The 18,816-nt window shown below is 40.6% G+C and overlaps 1 protein-coding gene and 1 non-coding gene across 3 annotated transcripts in view; one reads left to right on the top strand and one right to left on the bottom strand.

Moving 5' to 3' along the window:
* Positions 1-4,829: 4,829 nt before the first annotated feature.
* adam9b (ADAM metallopeptidase domain 9b) overlaps positions 4,830-18,816 on the bottom strand; it is a 59,460-nt gene continuing 45,473 nt past the window's right edge. The window contains exons 19-22 of one of the 2 annotated variants that reach the window (XM_078223381.1): positions 12,979-13,114; positions 11,030-11,093; positions 9,851-9,900; positions 4,830-7,536 (exon numbers count right to left, since the gene is read on the bottom strand). In XM_078223381.1, the coding sequence (XP_078079507.1) occupies positions 7,398-7,536; positions 9,851-9,900; positions 11,030-11,093; positions 12,979-13,114 (389 nt within the window). In that variant the 3' untranslated portion in view covers positions 4,830-7,397. The remainder of the gene's footprint in view (positions 7,537-9,850; positions 9,901-11,029; positions 11,094-12,978; positions 13,115-18,816) is intronic. The other variant, XM_078223382.1, reaches the window with a different exon arrangement.
* Positions 14,659-14,841, top strand: LOC144501077 (U2 spliceosomal RNA). The gene has a single exon (XR_013499050.1). It is a non-coding gene; the product is annotated as a U2 spliceosomal RNA (small nuclear RNA).

Genomic DNA, 18,816 nt, shown 5'->3' with positions numbered 1-18,816 from the left:
GCCGCCCCCCCCTCCCCCCAACCCCCTTCAGGCCAACTGCCACATTCCTCAGGCAGTCCTTCACCAAGCTATACCTTTGTTTTGCCATTCACGCATTCTGATCACTTAATGGACACTTTCAACACCTTCTCAGCCTCAGCATGCTCATTTACAATCCCTTTGTCCAATTCCCCCACCCCTCCCTACCCTCAGTATAAATCTCTGCTGACTCTCCTCTCAGCTCTGATGAAGGATCACCTAGACTTGAAACGTTGGCTTCACTCTCTCTCCACAGATGCTGTCAGATCTGCTGAGATTTTCCAGCATTTTTCTGCTTTTGTTTCAGATTCCAACATCTGCAGTATTTTGCGTTTATCAAGTTCATGAACTTGTCTTCCTCACCTCAACCATGCCCATATTTCGAGGCCCTCAAGATCATCAACTTCGCTTTGTATGGCTGAACTTGGCAAGATGAAAATCCTAAAATTTCAATAGGATGCATTAAACTAACAAAATCCATTAATGAATGCAGCCAAATGCCATTTAAACCACAAAAATATTTTAACAACTGAAATTGTAATTTTCTTTTAGGAAATGGCGGCACGGTAGCACAGTGGTTAGCACTGCTGCTTCACAGCTCCAGGGTCCTGGGTTCGATTCCCGGCTCAGGTCACTGTCTGTGTGGAGTTTGCACATTCTCCTCGTGTCTGCGTGGGTTTCCTCCGGGTGCTCCGGTTTCCTCCCACAGTCCAAAGATGTGCGGGTTAGGTTGATTGGCCAGGTTAAAAAAAATTGCCCCTTAGAGTCCTGAGATGCGTAGGTTAGAGGGATTAGCAGGTAAATATGTGGGGGTAGGGCCTGGGTGGGATTGTGGTCGGTGCAGACTCGATGGGCCGAATGGCCTCCTTCTGCACTGTAGGGTTTCTATGATTTCTATGAAGTCACGTCCCAAAATTCCACATTTAATTTGGGTGAGGTATCTACTTCCACAGTGTTCAATGTGGGAACTTTTAAAAAAATATTTGTATATTTCAGACATGCCTATATTACAGTTCATCAAGCTTTCAGAATTCGAGCACTGCAAAGTGCAATGGAACTGTATTCCCAATGAGTGCTTCCATTTGGCACTGTTAAGAGCAGTAATTTCCAATATATGAATATATGGATAGATTGATCTTAGTAAATCCCATGATTACCCCAAAACACCAACTCCATGCCAAAAAGGCATGCAACCATGGGTGACCAACCCCATTTTAATGGATCCTAAATTGTGGAAATGTAATGATCGGGGAAAACTTGGAAGAGCATGTGCCCAAAGCTCAATCATTGCAAATATGGGAAAAATGTGGTCCTGACCTCAAAAACCTCAGGACATCTGGCCCAATTAAAGTACCAGCCTATAAAACCTAGGATGGTTGGTTACCTAAGTAACTAACAGGTTTTTAGGCCTAATACAGGAAACAGCACTCTTACGTGCCTTTAGTAGTTCTGTAGGTGAAGGGATCTATTTTCCTCCCTGTGGGAAGCACCAAGTCTTTACAAAAAACTGCCTGCTGATACAGGTATTTGCACAGTATGTAAGAAGCTATTTGTTAGAAGTTTATGATATTAAGTCCCTTTTGTAAAGAAACCTTCATTCTGTGAAGCGTTCTTCTTCCCAAGCAAATAGGAACTTACCTTCAGGTCTAGACTCGCCATGAAGGGAAACGTCCTCTCCCTGTCAAGCCCCTTAAGAATCCTATCACTATGATCACCTCTCATTCTTCAAATTCCAATGAGTAGAGTCCCAACTTGTTTAGTCTTTCCTCATCAGACAATCCCTGCACATCGGGGATCATCCTAGTGAACCTTCTCTGAACTGTCTTCAATGAAATAATGGGCAGGATTTTGCAGCCTTGCTCGATCCGAGAACGGAAAATCATGACCGAGGTCAACCGACCTTTCCATTGTCTGCCCCTCGCCCGCTCCAATTCCCGTGGCGGGCGGGGCGGTAGAATTCTGGTGGATATGTTTCCTTAAATAAGGGGACCAAAACTGCTCTCAGTACTCCAGATGTGGCTCATTAGTACCTTGTACAGTTGCAGCAAGATTTCCCTACTCTTGTACTCCAACCCCCTTGAAGTAAAGGCCAACATTCCATTAACCTTCCTGATTACCTGCTGCACCTGTGTGCCAGCTTTCTGTGTTTTGTGTACAAGTACCCCCAAGTCTCTTTATGTTGCAGCTTTCTACAGTTTTTCTCTATTTAAATAATACTGTTCTTTTGTCCTCCCTTCCAAAATGAACAACTTCATGTTTTCCCACATGATACTCCACTTGCCAACTTCTTGCCCTATCTTAACCTATCAATATCTCTTTGTAAACTGTTGTATCCCTCTTGCGACTTGTTTTTCCACCTATTTTTGTGTCGTCTGAAAATTTTGCTACTGTACATTTGCTTCTTTTGTCCAAGTCATTAATATATATTGTAAGCAGTTGTGGTCTCAGCACTGATCCCTGTGGAACCCCCCTAGTTAGGAGATCGCCAACCTGTAAAAGAACCCCATATCTCCACTCACTGTTTCCTGCCCATTAGCCAATTCTCTAGCCATGCCAAAATATTAACCCAACATCATGGGCTTTTATCTTATGGCTAAATCTTTAGTGAAATCCTTGTCGAACGTCTTCTGTAAGTCCAAATACAACACATCTACTGGTTCCCCTCTATCCACTCTGGTTGGGACTTCCTCGAAAAACTCCAATAGGTTATTCAGACATGATTTCCCTTTCATGGAGGCACACTGACTCTGCTTGATTAGATTATGAATTTTTAAATGCTGCTATTAGTTCCTCAATAATTGATTCCAACGTTTTTCCAACAATAGTGGTTTGGCTAATCTGCCTGTAGTTACCTGCTTTTTGCCTCCCTCCCTTTTTGAATAGGGGTGGCACATTGGTACTTTTCCAACCCTCTGGTACTTTTCCAGAACCCTAGGATTTTTGGAAAATTACAACCAATGCATCCACCATCTCTGTAGCTACTTCTTTTAGGATCCTAGGATACAAGCCATCAGGGCCAGGGACTTATCTGCCTTTAGCCCCATTAGTTTCTCTAATACTACTTTTCTAGTGCTGGTGACGGTACTTAATTCCTCCCCCATATTCTTTATTATCAATGGGATGTTTGAAGTATCTTCCACCCTCAAGACTGATGCAAAACATCTGTTTAACTCCTCTGCTATTTTCTTGTTCTCCATAACTATCTGCCCAGATTCATTTTCGAAAGGACCGATGTTCACTTTGACCTCTCTCTTCCTTTATGTTTGTTTAAAGAAGATCTTGTCAGTTATCATACTCCTTGTTAGTTTGCTTTCGTAATCTATTTTCTCTCATCTTTTTTAGTCCTCCTTTGCTGGACTCTGAATGTTTCCAGTCTTTGGGGCTATCACTGACTTTTGTCTCCTTATATGCTTTTTCTTTCAACGTAATACTCTCCTTAACTTCCTTGGTTAGCCATCGTTGGTTTATCCCTCTGTTAGAATCTTTCCTCCTTACTGGGATATACTTTTGTCATGAATTACCTCCTTCTGTCACTGCTTGCTTACTGTCTTTCCTACTAATCTATCTGCACACTCCACTTTAGGTAATTCTATCCTCATTTCATTGTAATTCCCTTTATTTAAGTTAAACACAATTGTTTCTGACTCCAGTTTCTCACCCTCAAACTGAATATTAAATTCTATCAAATTATGATCACTACTTCCTAGGAGATCTTTTACTCTGAGGCCATTTATTAAACTTGCCTCATTACCCATTATCAGATCAAAGATAGCCCGATTCCTGGTTGGGTCCATGATATATGCACTCTATGAATTTGTTGTGGTAGCTACCCTTCTCAACTTGATTAACACTACCAATATGAAGATTAAAGTCACCCTAAATTAATGCTGTATCTTTCTACATGCTCCTATCATTTGTTGATTTATACCCTTTCCTACAGTGTGGCAACTGTTTGTGGATCTATACACTACTCCTACCAATGTTTTTTTTCCCTTGCTGTTTTTCACCTCCACCCAAATGGAATCAATATCATCCGAACTTGGTTCATCTCTCACAACTGACATCATTTCATCTCTTATTAACAGTGCTACCTTATCGCCTTTTCCTTTTCTTCTCTCATTCTGAAAAGTCAAATATCCCTGAATATTAAGTTCCCAGTTTTGATCTCCTTTTGATCATGTTTCCATAATGGCTATGAGATCATATCCATTTATCATAATTTGCACCGTCAGTTCATCTACCTTATTGCCATAATGCTTTGTGCATTATGATACAAAGCCTTTTGGCTTGCCTTTTTGCCATTTTTAATCATCCTAACTTTTCTCTGTATTGTAGCCCTATTTGCTTCTTGCCCTTGATTCCCTGTCTACCGTTTTTGTATTTTACTGTTCTTTTATTAGTGTCCTTGTTTCTCTTTCCCTTGTCGCCCTGCTTAGGTTCCCATCCTCCTGCCATTCTAGCTTAAATCCTCCCCAACCATGCTAGCAAATACTCACCGTAGGACATCAGTCCTGGGCCCGCCCTAATATAACCCGTCTAGTTTGTACTGGTCCCACCTCCCCCAGAACCAGTCCCAATGTTAAACAATGCAACTGTTAAATCTCATTAGTTAAATATAAGTATCTAGAGCTGAGAATTAATAAAATGTGATCATACAGATTTTTCTTAAGACACATAGATGAACAGAGAGTTGGGAGAGCATCATCATACTTAGGCTTGTAGTATTTATTACCTGGGATTATTTAATATTTGGTCTCAAAATGCAGATGTATTTAATTCTCAATAACACACACATTTCATGAAGACAAAGGAAATCACCAAAAATATGTTTTTAATGTGATTAAGGTTACATTTTTATATTTAAAGTATATAGTAAAAACAGAAATAGAGTGGTGCTTGATTAGAACAGGCAAAATGATCAGAAACAAAATGTAATAATAATGACTCATTCAGTTGTATTTAAATGTTAATGCTTAGTAAGTCTTGGGATCACTTCTGTAATAGAGCTATAAATTCTTCTTAGTTGCTTTTTCATTTCCTTCATTTAGCAAACATCATTCTCAGGTGTTAACTATGATAAATAATTTGTGTATCTACATTTTACAGATCATTCAGAATTCTAAACTATACTTCCCCAAAAATCAGTATTAACACAAGATATCATATTCTGACAGAATATATAGGGCAACAAAACATTGAAGGATTAAAACACTGTGGGTGGTGTGATAACCCACAAGAACATTGAAATGTTCTCCTGCATGCTTGATGTTCTTTGCATGCTTGATATTCCCTACAATCAGGACAGAATTAAACAGATTTTCTGAATGTGTAACTATTAGTGAAAATAAAATTAATGTATAAAAAATTGCAATTCATACCAATCTGATAAAAGGCTTGCTCATTATTTTAATACAGATCTTTGTATTATTTACAATATTTGATTCAACTGAAATACCTCTTTAACTGGTTCAAGAGCAAGCATTGTGAAAAGCATTTGCAATTGATTGCAATATAAAATATCATAGTTAAAATCAATTAAATCAAATCCAAACCTGTATAAAATTGAAAATGTGAAAATCTGGAGCAGGTTATCATGTCAAAACAATCCTTTCTGTTCACTTTTTCATAGCATGTCAATTGAATCATTGAATAGAATCGCTGGCAGTCAATCCCATAATGGTTGGTCAATTATGGGTAAAATACTTCTTGGGATAGACACTTTAAGGACATACCCCTCACTGTATCTCTTTTTTTTCCAACAGTCAGGATGTTGAAAAATAACCTTTGAACACCTGGAATCATGTCAGCACACCAAATTACTTCAAAAGTAAATGGAAACAAGTCACATGACAGAAGTAAATCAATCATTTTGAAGAGCAGTCATTCCCTAAACTTGATGTCAGTACATGAGGTCTGATTCAAGATCAGTGAGTTCTTTTTGACATTTTGTGAATTTTAAAAAATGCCAGTGGACAGTGATTTTTTTTTAAAAGTGGGAAAGCTTGCAGTTGGCCAGAAAACAGACAAAATACATCAGTCTCAAAGACAAATACCAGTGTGTTTTTAGTTCTAGTTGATATTACAGAAGTACATCAGTGTGTACTTTTCTTTTCAAACACAGGTTACTACATACTTTAATGTGGATTCCTGTTAATTTCCCAAAGCAAGTATTGTGTCACTTTGTGCATAGTCAGCTCAAAAAATGGTCACAAGTGATTCTATTGAATAAAATGTGTACACGTACAAGTTTTTTCATAAGCTAATTCTGTTCTCTATTTTCCCCTTTTAACATTGGGTGCCCCTCCTTCAAGGTCTGGTAACCACAGGATCTCCCCCACCAGCCTCTCTGCTGACACCCTAACTCTTCATTGTCCAGTCCCCAGGCATCTCTTCTTTCCCCGAGGTCCCCAAAACAGACCTTGTCCTGGAATCCCAGACTTCGGCTCTGGGGACTGCACATGGACCCAGTCCTGTTCACTGCAGCTTCCGGCACTGCAGAGACTAGGAATTGACAGCCAACAAATTGGCCAGCGTAAAAACAAAATACTGCAGATGCTGGAATCTGAAACAAGAATAGAAAATGCTGGAAAATCTCAGCAAGTCTGACAGCATCTGTGAAGAGAGAATAGAGCTAACATTTTGAGTCAGGATGACCCTTTCTCAGAGCTCCAGGTCTCTTAGGTGGGAATTCCTGCTGAGTGATGGACAGAAATCCTCCCTCGAGCCAATTAACGCTCATTGAAATGTGAAATCACAGCGGCTCAGGTGTTCCCCAGCATCCTAAATATCCTGGCCCTGATATAGCTAGGTGCAACAAGCATGGGGTAAGCAGTACTCATTTCGGCATGAGTTTTTTAGTTGGGAGTTTTAGATCTGGCATAGCATGCTGATTTGCATATTTAAATACCTACTTTATTTTCAGGCATATTTCAAAGTTGCCAAAGCCATGTAACACACTTCTGGCACATTTCAAGCATAGCAGTTTGCAATCTAAAATTTTGAAGTCTTATGCTTATGTGTGAAAATTAGGAACCAGTGAGGTAAATTTATCCTCTGTGAAGTCCGATCATTAATAATTTCAGTTTTCTCTGCCCAGTCCTATTGTTTAAAAATCCTGAAACTTTATATTTCATAACCCTTCAGAGCCTAGTGTAAAACCAGCCATGGTATTAAAGTGCTATGTTACCATTGAAACCCCATCAACACTGAGTAAGATTTCTAAAAATAAGTTGTGAATCCACTTGTTAACAGGAATAATTAAAAAATCATGATTATAAGGAACAAAAGGTACTTTTCAATATTTTTGAGGTATATATCTGATCATTAATATCAGTAGACCCAAGGCATAGTTTGTGTTCATTAGGTACTGCGGCTGAACTTTAGACTGTGGGGGGTACAGTAGGTCGAGGTGGCAAGGTAGGTCGAGGCGGCACGGTAGGTCGAGGAGGTGGAACAGGAATTTGATGTTTAGGTGCAGAGGCTGCACGAGGTACTGGATTTTCTTTTGAATCATATTGCCTAAAAAAAAGAAGATTTTTAGCCTCTGATAATATAAACTTTAAAATCCTCTGTACAATTTTCACTACAAATAATCTGGGAGTATAGCAATTATCTACTCGCAAGAGTTCATTTTTAAGACCAGGCTGAAATGTGTGATACAGTAGTGAAGCCAACTCTTTTGTACACCAATAAGAAATACAAGCAGCCTCATGGATCTTGACAGGTTCCACACAGTTGATTATGATTGATAATGTGTATCAGATGACAAAGAGGAATCACCAGCAAGGAAGTCCTGGTAAGCCAAGTCAGCAATGAAGTATTCTTTAACAAAGCACAGCTTTGCTGGGTTGGCCACATTATTCCACACTGGGTTACAAAGCAAATGCTGGCAACCTGCAGTATTCCTGTGACAGGTACATCTGCTGTATAGACATTTTCAAAACCACACAAGCCCATTGATCACTTAAAAGTGACAACAATAGACAAATTAGGATAAAGATTTTAAATACTGCAATTAGTCTACTTCTCAATCCTCACAGAAGGGAAAACAAATCAAGTTTATGCAACTAACCTCATAATTTAACTTTATAATCCCTGACAACATTCTGACAAATCTGTGTTGCTCCAAGGTCAGTATATCCTTCCAGAGGTGCAGTGCCCAGAACTGAATGCAGTACTCGAGATGGTGTCTGACAGACTCAATGACGGAATTCTCCAGCTCCCCTATGACTTCGATCCCACTGAAGTCGATTTATATTCCTGCCGTCAGGGAACCTGCAGCAGGGATCGACTTTAACAAGACCAGAAGGTCACACTGGTGGGGGAAGGGGGGGAGGCTGGAGAATTCTGCCCTAAAGCATAACTTCCATCTATTTTTATTCCAGCTGTCTTGAGTTAAACAAAACATTACATTAGTCTTTTTGATTGGTCTTTGAGTGTGTCCATTAATTTTGTGATCTGTGTACGTAGACACCCAAACATCTTTGATCTTCTACGATTTCTAGTTTCTCACCCTTTAGAAAATAATCCAAGTTATCTCGCTAGGATCCAAAGTGGATGACCACAACCCGAACTGCCAGCTGTTTAAGTTCCCTTGTAACTTCCTGCTCCCATCTGCAACTTGCTGTGTCTCCTAATTTAGTGTCATCTGCAAACATGGATGTTCAACCCTCTATTCCGTCATCCAAGTCATTAATAAATATGGTGAATCCCCAGAACAGATCCTTGGGGAACATTGTTTATCACTTATTGCCAATCATACCGGTTATCCTATTTTCTGTTTCTGACCTCCCAACCAATTTACAAGGTTGTCTCCAATTCCAATACATTGTAAAAAAAATCTCTTGTGTGAAACATTATCAGGCCAACTCCAAGGATCTCACAGGAAATCAATCACTTTAGAAACTTAGGCCAGGATTTGTTGCTGTGATGGAGGACCTGCCCACCAATTGGACAACTGATGGAAGACCCGTGACATTTCTCCACAAGAGGCCCGCACAGTTACAAGGTAAGCAGGCACTTATCTTGACAGCATAAAGCCTCCATCTGAATCAGGACCTAGGTGGGGCAGAAATCCCATTCCGTTGAGCCACTATTAAATCCCAGTGGATTCAGGGATAATTGATTTTAAGTAGCTCATTAATGAACTTAATTTTTTTCCCATCAGCAGTAGGGTTTCCTTGATTAGACCCTTCCCAACTCATAAATGCTGGATAGTTTTCTCACCATGATGAGTCAGATATGCAGCCTCCCACTCAATTTCCTAGCCCACCTGCGGGCTCCAATAAGTTTCACCCATAGTCACAGTTGTTTGATAGACAAACACGGCAGGAAATCTGTACACTGCAGTCTCAAAGAATGAGATGAATGACCAGTTAATTTATTTAATTTTCTTTGGTGTTGCTGGGTGAGAATACCTGGCAAAGTCCGTGCTCCACTTTGGAAGATGTCATGAGGCCTTTCACATCCAAGGGAACATCCTGACAAGGGCTTGGTTTAAGAAAGATCTGTATTGCAGGATCAGCCCAGATCATTTTCTCAAGTCCCGTAGTGAGGCTTGAACCCATGGGCTTTTGACAGTCAAGACAATAACCACTAAGCCAAGATAATTCTACTCTCCCCCCTGTTCACCTTGAGGTTGAACAATTGAATGAGCATACTTTTTGGCAATTTTACGCAATTATTAATTCCCTCATGAAAACTACATGATCATTATCATTCTTGATGTTTCCATCTGGAAATGTCATTTATTATTTCCATTGGGGTGAAATAAAGATAAGCACAAAGTGCAAAAATTGACAGCATTAGCAGCACTTACATTAAACATACATACCTTTGTTGGGCAATATTTGCAGGGGTATTCCCAGTAGAAATAACCTGCAACTACAGAAAAAGCAACCAGTGTGTTATTATTCCACCTTTTACCTTTGTAATATAAAATATACAAAGCTGCAAGGTTTATAATGAATTTAGGATGAAATTATGCTATGAAAAATGAACATATTGATGTATTTGTATTAACTTCGGTTTGTGGTGCTGTTTCAATAAATATATTCATCTGTTTCTTTGGTTGACTGAGGTCATAGAGAACACTGAGACAATGGACAGTTCCATGGTGGCATAATGATAATGTCACTAGACTAATAATTCAGAAGCCCAGGTTCATTCTCTAGGAGCATGGGTTCAACTCTCACCATAGTAGCTGGTGGAATTTAAGTTCAATTAATAAACTCTAGTTTTGAAGGGGAGCAAAAGCAATGGTGGCCAAGAAATTATCATTTGTTCTAAATCCACCTCGTTCATTAATGCCATTCAGGAAGGGAAATCTGCCATACTCACCTAGTCTGACCTACACGTGACTCCAGATCCACAGTTGTCTCTTAACTGCTCTCTGAAATGGTCCAGTTAGCCACTCAATTCAAGAGCAATTGGGGATGGGTAACAAATGTTGGCCTTGCTAATGACGGCCACATCCCATGAAAGAATTAATTTTAAAAATGTCAGGACATGTTCTACCCAAACAAATGTGTTTCTTGTGAGACAGTCATTGCCGCCGATTTGTCTGTGGTGAAATATACTTCCCAAATCTTGCTGGGTGAAGGAGGAAATGCAATGAGACATAGTGAAGGCAAAAAAGTACAAAAAACATTTATACAGTTCACTTTGGCAAGAAGTAGGTCTGTTCAAATTGGAATAAATATCAATAATATCTTATTTGTACAAAGGTTTTAAAAGATATGAAACTAAGATAACCTCAAAATATCTGTATGAATGTCAGGCCCATTATCATGGTTGATCTGACAGGAATTTAGTAATGGCAATGTCTATGTGAAAGTCTCCTGTTGGACTTTAACCTGGTGTTGTTAGACTCCTACCCCAGTCCAATGCCGGCATCTCCACATCAAAGTCTCCTACATGCATGATAACATGATTAAAAAATACTATTATCCTGGAATATTATGGCTTTCAATCCATGCTACAAAGGGGTTACTGAAATAATAATGATTCTTACTGGATTATTTCTCTGAACACCTGGATTTGATAAATCGTTCTGTCGTTGTCCTCCACTCTGTGTTCTGTGAAATTAAACAGTCGTATCCATAAGAAAACTCATGGCTAGAAATTAACAGCTGAAGGCTTTGCAATGTCACCAAGGTTTTGCAGTTTTCTAATTTCAGGTTTTAATCCTGAGGGAACAATGGATGTTGTAAATGTTTAGTCTCGTGAACACCTACCCAGCACCATGTTATGATCAACGCATTCTTTATTCCATAAGAAGTTACAATAAGCCTTATTCATCCAATCCAGCAACTTTCATAATCGCCATGCTCAGGTAGCTAATATTCATTGCACCATTAGGCAGAGGAAACTTCAGCCCAGATTTCCTATCTTGATTGCTATCCAGTGACTTCTGATAGCAAATACAGAATTGGCCATTTAATGAGGAAATGACACAGCTTTGATGCCTCAAAGAGGAATGGCATGCCAATGGTTTTTTGTTAATGTTCACCCATGAAAAATGGTGAGTTAGGCAGGGTACTTGAGGGAGGTCAGTGCCCTTGGAACCATAACCTATCAGGCGTCACCACCTACAGGAGGATGGGAGAAACTTTTCAGTGGAATGAAATCAAAGTAAAATATCAGTGGATGAAAAATTAAGTAAACAAAACAAGAAACAAAGGGGGTGATTCTCCAAGCTCGCCGCACTGTTAGTACATGTGAGGACATGTTCTACCCAAACAAATGTGTTTCTTGTGAGACAGTCATTGCCGCCAATTTGTCTGTGGTGAAATATACTTCCCAAATCTTACTGGGTGAAGGAGGAAATGGAATGAGACATAGTGAAGGCAAAAAAGTACAATAAACATTTATACAGTGCACTTTGGCAAGAAGTAGGTCTGTTCAAATTGGAATAAACATCAATAATATCTTATTTGTCCCAGAGAATGGCTCCAGTCCCAGAGAATGGCATGCGGACTTAAAAATCCATTTCGCACCTGGCACTAAATAGTTTGTGAATCTCCCAGCACCTTCCTAATGGCGCTAACACGAAAGCCCCGTCTGATTAGTATATGTAAAGTATGCATAGCCCGGTCAATTCCCAGCACATGAAATTCACTGGCCTACTGGCGTATCACGATAATGGCAAGAATCACTACCGGTCTCCACCAGGAGACCTGATGTGATGGTCACACCAGGGGCCCAGAGGCCATTGAAGCTCCTGGGTGGTCAGGGGCATGACTGGGTGGTACCCCTATGGGCAGTGCCCATCTGGCGAGGCAGATCTGGCACACTGGCAGTGCCCACTGGGCACCCCAGCAGTGGCCACCAGTCGCCCCAGCATTGGCCATCAGTCATCCCGACAGTGCCAATTGGGATTGCCAGTGACAATGTCAAGGGGGCGGGGCCTGTGTGGGGGCTATGAAGGTGGCGCTCTGTGCAGGGAGGGGGGCCATACAGTGGTGGATTACAAAGGTGGTCACGATGGGGGGCATGTCAGGGGTCATGATGGGGGGGAGCATGTCGTGTGTCAGGCAGGGGGATCCGTTGGGAAGGCCCTGATGCCGGCAACCTGTGTCAGGGAGGGGATCAGGGAATATGCCCCCGATGGTGGGGGGGGGTCCCGATGTACGTGGGCGGAGGGAGAGGGCCTCACATTTCATGTGAGATCTGAGCGTCCCTACGAAACGTGCCCGAGTGCTTTGAAGCCGGGCTCACTGGCGTTTAGGCCCGGCCCCCCAGTACTGGTGCAAAACTCCCAACTCTCCAAACTCGTGACTGAATGTAGGAGGATTGTGATGTGGAGTATTCCTGAGCGACTGGCACAGATCGCTCCATTATTCTCACTATTGTGACACTTTGACATTTTTTAGAAAAATTTCCCCAAAGTCAATAAGGAAGTAATTGTCTTTTTAATAAAAACTCAATGAAAAGTTGGAGGCGAACTTAAATTTCACGTACGTCGTGTGCGGAGATTTTCTCTTTCTCCAGACTTTCTTTATTGCATTACGATTGAAAAAAATGATTAAACCAATGAAAGCAAGCACAGGGACCACCAAAAGGAAAAATATCAGCAAGCCATCTCGAAGTGAAGTATCTAAAGGAAAAGAAAATACCTCTTAATTGGTTTTCCTACAATAAATCACTTTACACATTGTTAATCAGAGAATCATAGAATCATACAGTGCAGAAAAAGCCCTTTGGCCCAACGAGTCTGCACCGACACATTAGAAACAGCTGAACCCCCAATGATAAATTCCATAGTTAGATGAATAAGACTTGTGTTATTAGAAATACTGAAAAATCTAAAAAAGCTATTTCAAAACTTTCCTTGTGGTAGAAAGGCTTTATATTAGATATAATAGATTGATAAGGCAGTATTTCTAATCAATCAAGAGTGTAGCCTGAATGACCACATTTGTGATTAGAAGTATAGACAGATATTTGCTTCATGACATCGACATTGGAAATTTATTCACAGCTTCCCCCATTTCTTCACCCTAACCTATTAAAATGAGCAGGGTAGGCCTCAAGTGAAGTCAATACAGTTACAAAAAGTCAAGTAACAGGACAGAGAATAAAGAAACACTCAGGAATCCTACTTCAGGTACGGCAGGTAACGGCAAAGCTATTAGAAGTATATTGATTAAATCAGGAGAGAGAAATAATAAAACTGGTGAATAAAGCATCAATGCTGAGGGACAGGTTAGAATGTATGGCCCAAATAATAGTTCTATATAAAAATGCACAGTGTGTAAAGAATAAATTAAATGAACTGCAGGAACAAATTCAGATTGAAAAGTATGATATAGGATGGGATTTTACAGCCTCGCTCGTCCCACCCGAGGTCAACAGAGCTTTCCATTGTCCGCCCCTCACCCATTCCATTCCCGTGGTGAGTGGGGCGGTAAAATTCCGGCCATAGTAGTCATTACTGACACATGGCTGCAGGATGGTCATGATTGGAAACTAAATATTCCAGCTTACAAGGTTTACAGGATGGGTAGAGAAAATGGCAGAGGGGGTGGAGTAGCTTTACTGATTAGAAGCAAAATCATTTCAATAGTAAAAGAGGGGAAAGCATCCAGTAGAAACTTTATGGGTGGAACTGAAGAACTGTAAAGGATCTAAAATTGTAATAGGTGTTGTGCATAGACTCCCTGTTAGCAACTCTGAAGTGCTAGATTGTATAAGTGCAGAAATTAGGCAAATGTGTAGCAAAGGCAGAGTAGTCTTAATGGGGTATTTTAACTTTAACATAGATTGGAAGAGGCAGGCAAGTACCTGGACAGTGTCCAGGATAGTTTCCCACAGTAATATGTCCTCGACGTAACAAGGGGACAAGCAATATTGGATTTAGTAATGAGGAATGAGCACAAACAAATTTTCAAATGGTGATCACAACATGATCAAGTTCAATGTAATTTTTGAAAGTGAAAAACACAAATCAGCTACTAGTATTTTAGATTTAGCTGAGGCTGATTTTAATGAGATGAGGCAGAGACTGTCCGCAGTAAACTGGGAAAATCTGCTAATGGGTAAAACAACTGAAAGAAACAACTAAAGAAACATTTAAAATTGGATCTGTCGTTTTGCAATTGTTTATTTGAAAGTTTTTTTTTGAAAAAACATTTAAAATGAAGTGCTTCTCGGCCTTTTGGCTAAGATCAAGTGTAGTATCGACATGCTGTACTTGGTTGAAGTCATTAGGTTACATTTTAGCTTCATTTGAAGCAATTGTCATCTCGGCCTTTTGGCTAAGATGCAAATGAGATCAAGCCTTGGAGGAGGTGCAATGCCTACTCCAATCAGCTTGGATCATGTAGATCAAACACAAGACAGGAGGTGAGAGCCCTGGCTTGTCAGCTTGGATCGGGAATGTCTCACTTGTTGAGACTCTGAATTGGACTTTGATTGGATTAAATTGGATATAAACAAAAAATTTAAAAAAATATTTAACACAATACAGAACTAGTGTATACCCGTGAGAAGGAAAAGCACAACTTCACAGAAAAAATAGTCATAGACAACTAAAAAGATAAGGACAGCATAAAACTAAAAGAAAGGTCTTGCAAAAATGAAATAAACAGCACAGATTCTGCCAAATGGGAAAGGTACAAAGAGCTTATAAGAGCTACCAAAAGGAACTATTAAAGAAAACTTGCAAGGGACATCAAAATCAATAAGAAATTTTATAGTTGCATTAAGGGAAAGTGGGTGGTCAGGAGCAATTTTGGCCCACTAAAGACTGAAAGTGGGGATATTGTCAATAACTATGGGGAAATGGCAGACATATTGAACAATTACTTTGCCTCAGTATTTACAGTAAAAAAGGAGGATAGCTTAGTGGAAGTCCTGAGGAAATTTGGATATATGACTTTCTGAGGGCGGCACGATGGCACAGTGGTTAGCGGTGCTGCTTCACAGCGCCAGGGGCCTGGGATCGGGGATAGGGTCTAAATAAAATTAGCACAAGTAAAACATCAATAATGTGGAAATTAATGGAACTAAAGAGTGACAAATCCCCAGGACCTGATGGTTTCCATCCAAGGGTGTTAAAGAAAGCACATTGTAAATGCCCTAACTATAATCATTCAGAATTCCCTAGATACAGGAGTCTGGATTGGAAAATTGCTCACGTCACTTTGTTTTTCAGTAAGTTTGAAAGAGGAAAACCAGGGAATTACAGACCAGTTAGCCTAACATCTGTGGTGGGGAAATTATTGGAGTCTGTAATCAAGAATAGAGTAATGGTTAATCAGGGAGAGCCAGCATGGATTCAGGACAAGTAGGTCATGCCTCACAAACCTTACTGAATTTTTTGAAGAGGTGACGAAGGTAGTGGACAGGAGAATGTCCATGGATGTTGTTTACATGGGCTTCCAGAAGGCATTTGATAAAGTCCTATATAAGAGACTGTTAACTAAGGTGGAAGCCCATGGAATTGAGGGCAAATTACAGACATGGTAGGGAAATTGATTGAGTGGCAGGAGACAGAAAGTAGGGATAATGGGTAGGTACTCAAATTGGCGGGATGCGACTCGTGGTGTCCCACAAGGATCTGTGTTAAGGACTCAATTCACATTATTAATGACTTGGATAATGGCATAGAAAACCATATATCCAAATTTACTAATGACACAATGTTAGGTGGCATTGTAGACAGTGTTGACGATAGCATTAAAAAAACAAAGGGATATTGGTAAACTAGGTGAATGGGCAAAACTGTGGCAGATGGATTTCAATGCAAGCAAATGCAAGATTATCCATTTTGGACCGGAAAAGGATAGACACGGGTACTTTCTAGATGGATGAAGTTAGACACAGTGGATGTCCAAAGAGACTTGGAGGTTAAGGTGCATAGATCTTTAAAATGCCACGAATAGATGTAGAAAATAATCAAGAAAGCTAATGGAATGCTGGCCTTTTTATCAAGAGGATTGGAGTATAAGGACGCAGAAGTTATGCTGCAGCTATATAAAAACCCTGGTTAGACCCCACTTGGAGTACTGAGAACAGATCTGGGCACCATATCTTAGGAAGAATATATTGGCTTTGGAGGGAGCACAACAAAGGCTTACAAGAATGATACCTAGACTTCAGGGATTAAGTCATGAAGAGAGATTATACAAATTAGGCCTGTTTTCTCTTGAATTTAGAAGGTTAAGGGATGACCTGATTAAAGTCTTCGTCTTCAAGGTATTAACAGGACATCAGACAGGGTAGGTTAAGATAACCTATTTCCATTGATTAAAGATTCTAGAACTAGGGGGCATAGTCTAAAAATTAGGTCCAGACCGTTCAGGAGAGATAAGAACATAAGAAATAGAAGCAGGAGTAGGCCATCTAGCCCCTCGAGCCTGCCCTGCCATTCAACAAGATCATGGCTGATCTGAAGCGAATCAGTTCCACTTACCCGCCTGCTCCCCATATCCCTTAATTCCCTTATCGATCAGAAATCTATCTACCCGTGATTCAACGAGGTAGCCTCCACCACTTCAATGGGCAGAGAATTCCAGAGATTCACTACCTTCTGAGAGAAGAAGTTCCCCCTCAACTCTGTTCTGAACCGGCCCCCACTTATTTTGAGGCTGTGCTCTCTAGTTCTGGTTTCCCTTCTAAGTGGAAAGAATCTCTCTACCTCTACCCTATCCAGCCCCTTCATTACCTTGTATGTCTCTATAAGATCACCCCTCAGCCTTCTAAACTCCAACGAGTACAGACCCAATCTGTTCAATCTCTCCTCATAAGCTACATCCCTCATCTCCGGTATCAACCTGGTGAACCTTCTCTGCACTCCCTCCAAGGCCAATATATCATTTCGCAAATAAGGGGACCAAAACTGCACACAGTACTCCAGTTGCGGCCTCACCAGTGCCTTGTATAGTTGCAGTAAAACCTCCCTGCTTTTATATTCTATCCCCCTCGCGATAAAGGCCAACATTCCACTCGCCTTCTTGATCACCTGCTGCACCTGCAGACTGAGTTTTTGTGATTCGTGCACAAGGACCCCCAGGTCCCTCTGCACAGTAGCATGATGTAATTTTTCTCCATTTAAATAATATTCCAATTTACTATTATTTCTTCCAAAGTGGATAACCTCACATTTGCCAACGTTATATTCCATGTGCCAGATCCTCACCCACTCGCTCAGCCTATCCAAATCTCTCTGCAGACTTTCTGCGTCCTGCACGCAATTCGCTTTCCCACTCATCTTCGTGTCATCAGCAAACTTTGATACCCTACACTCAGTCCCCTCCTCCAGATCGTCTATGTAAATGGTAAACAGTTGAGGCCCCAGCACCGATCCCTGCGGCACGCCACTGGTCACCAACTGCCAACCAGAAAAGCACCCATTTATTCTAACTCTCTGCTTCCTGTTAGATAGCCAATCCCCAATCCACGCCAACACCTTACCCCCAACTCTGTACCCCAATCTTCTGCAGCAACCTTTTGTGAGGCACCTTATCGAATGCCTTCAGGAAATCCAAAAACACCACATCCACCGGTTCCCCTCCGTCAACCGCACTAGTCACATCTTCATAAAAATCCAGTAAATTCGTCAAACACGACTTTCCCTTCATGAATCCATGCTGCGTCTGCTTGATCGAACCATTCTTATCCCGGTACTCTGCTATTTCCTCTTTAATGATGGACTCCAGCATCTTCCCAACTACGGACGTTAAGCTAACCGGCTTGTAGTTACCCGCCTTTTGTCTACTTCCTTTTTTAAACAGCGACGTAACAGTAGCTGTTTTCCAATCAGCCGGCACTACCCCAGATTCCAGTGAATTTTGATAAATAACTACTAACGCATCTGCTATTACCTCAGCCATTTCTTTCAGTACCCTGGGATGCATTCCATCCGGACCCGGGGACTTGTCAACCTTCAGTCCCATTAGTCTACCAAGCACTACCTCTTTAGTAACAATAATTGTATTAAGGACCTCACCTCCCACCAACTCTCGATCTCTAATATTTGGTAAACTATTTGTGTCTTCCACCGTGAAGACCGACACAAAGAACTTATTTAAAGTTTCAGCCATTTCCTCGTTTTCCACTATTAAATCCGCCCTCTCGTCCTCCAAGGGTCCAATATTCACTCTAGCCACTTTTTATATATTTGTAAAAACTTTTACTATCATTTTTTATATTTTGAGCTAGTTTAGTTTCATAATCTATCTTTCCTTTCTTAATCGCTTTCTTAGTCGTTCTTTGTTGTTTTTTAAAGCTTTCCCAATCCACTAATTCTCCACTATTTTTGGCCACTCTGTACGCATCTGTTTTTATTTTAATACT

The sequence above is a fragment of the Mustelus asterias genome, chromosome 11 (genome assembly GCF_964213995.1).
Source record: "Mustelus asterias chromosome 11, sMusAst1.hap1.1, whole genome shotgun sequence".
In the NCBI taxonomy this organism is placed as follows: Eukaryota; Metazoa; Chordata; class Chondrichthyes; order Carcharhiniformes; family Triakidae; genus Mustelus; species Mustelus asterias.
Note: the sequence above shows the minus strand (reverse complement) of the source record. Positions and strands in the feature narration are given on the sequence as shown.